General features: G+C 54.9%; 1 protein-coding gene across 1 annotated transcript; it reads right to left on the bottom strand.

The window, feature by feature from the left end:
* Window positions 1-791: 791 nt before the first annotated feature.
* Window positions 792-2,643, bottom strand: LOC109757871 (berberine bridge enzyme-like Cyn d 4). The gene has a single exon (XM_020316717.4). It carries the CDS (start codon window positions 2,590-2,592, stop codon window positions 1,039-1,041), a length of 1,554 nt encoding a protein of 517 aa, XP_020172306.1. The 5' UTR covers window positions 2,593-2,643; the 3' UTR covers window positions 792-1,038.
* Between the last annotated feature and the right edge of the window lie 408 nt (window positions 2,644-3,051).

Below are 3,051 nucleotides of genomic sequence, written 5' to 3'. Positions count from 1 at the left end.
ATGTATGCGGCTACGGTTGGATGGCATCCTTCAGCATCCATGTCCGTGAATTGGTCCCCTGTCCGCGAATGGATGCAGGAGAAAATTTGCGGGTTGCCGTTGGAGATGCCCTCGTGCGGACACGTTTTCTTCTCTCACACTTCTGTGGGCTTTTTTCAAACTCTGTACTGTGTAGATATGATGTGATTAAAGACACGTAATATATTTTTATAAAAAATATTCTTGTTCGTACAATCTAATCTCACATAAATATATTGCGACCAATTTTCACGTGGAACTTTTGCTACACCATCGGACGGCAAAATTGACAAAATTGACCTATGGACGAAATCAAATCACAGAATGAACTGCTCGTGAAACTATTTCACGCGGCTGACCTTTTTGTGTGACACCCGACACGAAGGTGCCACACTACACTGTGCAACGCCTCACAGGTAGGCGCTACACGCCCGGCCAGTGTCGCACCGGTGTGATCCGAAAATTACTAAGTCAGTGTGCAGCGCCTGAGAGCCAGGCGCCACACTATACAGTGTAGCGCCTAGCTTCTAGGCGTTGCACAAGTGGTTGGTTCATTTTGTAGTGCAACCACTAGTGCAGCGCCCGAGAGCTAGGCGTCACACTATACAGTGCAGCGCCTAGCTCTTACGCTCTGCACATTGACTTAGCAATTTTTAGGCAGTCTGGGGTGCAACGCTGGCCAGGCGTGTAGCGCCTATCTGTGAGGCGTTGCACAGTGTAGTGTGGCGCCTTCGTGTCGGACGTCACACAAAAAGGTCAGGCGCGTGAAATAGTTTCACGAACAGTTCATTCTGTGATTTGATTTCGTCCATAGGTCAAATTTGTCAAATTTGCCTCGTCGGACAGACCCTTACAGGATTGCTGTTACAGACTGGCTTGTCGAATGATGGTTGAAGATTAGGCATATGAAAATTAGGGGCAGGGCAAGTCCATAAGCAAGAATCCCTACAGGATTCCGTAAGTGTAGAATTTATAGTTGTATGTCCTCAAATTAGACTGCCAGGTTACACTTTCAGTCTTTCACTTCCTCGAGAGAAGTGGGGGAACGCTCTGCTCGTTTCTGAAGTAGTCGCCGGCGTCCACCTTCCCTTTGGTGATGGCGAGCCTCTCGAAGTTGCCCCCGAAGTAACTCTCACCCCACACCTTGCCGCTTTCGTAGCTCGTGACACCGCCGACCACCGCGTTCTCCCCGATGTCCAGGTCCCGGTAGTTCACGTACGCACCCCTCGGGTTCTTGCTAACGAACGGCTCCATGAAGTTGTACAGACCACTGATCCAGTCCGGCCCGTCCGTGCCGTTGCCCGTCCAGAACGCGACGTACTGGATGTTGTAGAGCACGCCGCTCCGGTGAGGGTATGGCGTGTCCTCATCGGCGATGCTGCCGACCCTTCCGCCGTGAGGTTCCAGGATCATGAGCCCCGCGGCGGAGCCGTTGAACCAGGGGAAGATCTTGTCCCACGTGTCCTTTGTGATGGCTTGCTTGACGTAGTCGGACTTGTTCTTGGTGAACGTGCTCAGGCTGGTCGTGCGGTTGAGGAGCGTCTCCACCGGCGTCTTGGTGTCGCCGGAGTTGATGTAGACGGTGGACTTCAGCCAGCTCATCTCCCGGCAGTCGGCGCGCGTCATGCCGAGCTCCGGGAACAGGCTGCTCATCGCGCGCACCAGCGCGCTGCAGCCGCCGAGATACAGGGTCTGGAAGAGGGCGTGCTGGTCCTGCACGATCACCCGTATGCTGAGGTCCTCGGGGAGGGACGGCGCGAGCGTTTGCCATTTGGTCACGGCGTTGGCCGCGCCCTGGTCAATGGTCTTTTGGATGTTGGAGAACGTCACTGTCGACGGGACAGGTACCAGCCTGATCTTCCACGACAGCACGATGCCGAAGTTCCCGCCGCCGCCGCCGCGGATGGCCCAGAAGAGGTCCGTGCCCATGGCCTCCTTGTCCAGCAGCCTCCCGTTGGCGTCGACCAGCGTGGCGTCGAGGACGTTGTCGATGGAGAGGCCGTACTTGCGCATCATCATGCCGATGCCGCCGCCGCTGATGTGGCCGCCCAAGCCCATGGTCGAGCACACGCCGGCAGGGAACGCGAGCCCGGGCGCCGCCTTGGCGACGGCGTGGTACAGCTCCCCGACCGTCGCGCCCGAGTCCACCCACGCGGTGGCCGCGCCCCGGTCGACGCGCACAGAGCGGAGGTTGGCGAGGTCGACCACCGCGAACACCTCGGGGCGCTCGGACCGGTACGAGAGCCCCTCGTAGTCGTGCCCGCCGCTGCGCACGCGGACGCGCACGTTGTGGCGGCGGCCGCAGAGCACCGCGGCCTGGACGTGGGACGCGTTGGTGGGCGTCACGATGCAGAGCGGCCTCACCGTCGTCGGGGTGAAGAACTTGGGGTTCCGGATGGACGACACCAGGACGGAAGTGAACGACGGCGAATCCGGCGTGAACACGCGCTCGCTGGGGATGCTGGACGAGAGGCACTGGAGGAAGTCGCCGGAGGCAGCCGAGGACGGGACGGAAACGTAACAACCGAGGAAGCAAGCTGTGAGCAAGAGTGCCATGCGTGTGGAAACCGCCATTGTTGCCGCTCTCGAACAAAATGACACACAGCTTATGGTCTAGTCTTGAGCTCGTTATATATACAGTACTACATAATTCCCCGCGTGTTCCGACGGGTATAAATGTTTTATCGTATGGTAACCCATAATGACCTTCTACTCGCAAAAAAAACATAATTACCTTCCATATTAGTGTGATTGTCTAAATAACTAATTATCAAATCATGCCCTGATTTACATATTTAGCTAAATTTTAGGATTTTATTTGGTAATCATTTATTGTCTTGCAAAAATAATAATTTTATTTAGTAGGTTAATAGAAAATGAGAGGAAAGAAGGGACGTTGAACGGAGGGCCAGATGGAAGACAAAACCTTGGGAGCGCCTATATGTCACGTGCCTGAAATTTTCAATCATTTCAGTCACTTTGATTTTGAGCTCATAGAGCAATTCGAACGTGCCGACGCAAACTATACATGCG

Source organism: Aegilops tauschii, chromosome 7 (assembly GCF_002575655.3).
Source record: "Aegilops tauschii subsp. strangulata cultivar AL8/78 chromosome 7, Aet v6.0, whole genome shotgun sequence".
NCBI classification, from domain to species: domain Eukaryota; kingdom Viridiplantae; phylum Streptophyta; class Magnoliopsida; order Poales; family Poaceae; genus Aegilops; species Aegilops tauschii.
Note: the sequence above shows the minus strand (reverse complement) of the source record. Positions and strands in the feature narration are given on the sequence as shown.

What these genes read in the sequence shown, in the direction of transcription:
- LOC109757871 (XM_020316717.4), bottom strand. Translation starts at nt 2,592, where the DNA reads ATGGCGGTTTCCACACGCATGGCACTCTTGCTCACAGCTTGCTTCCTC.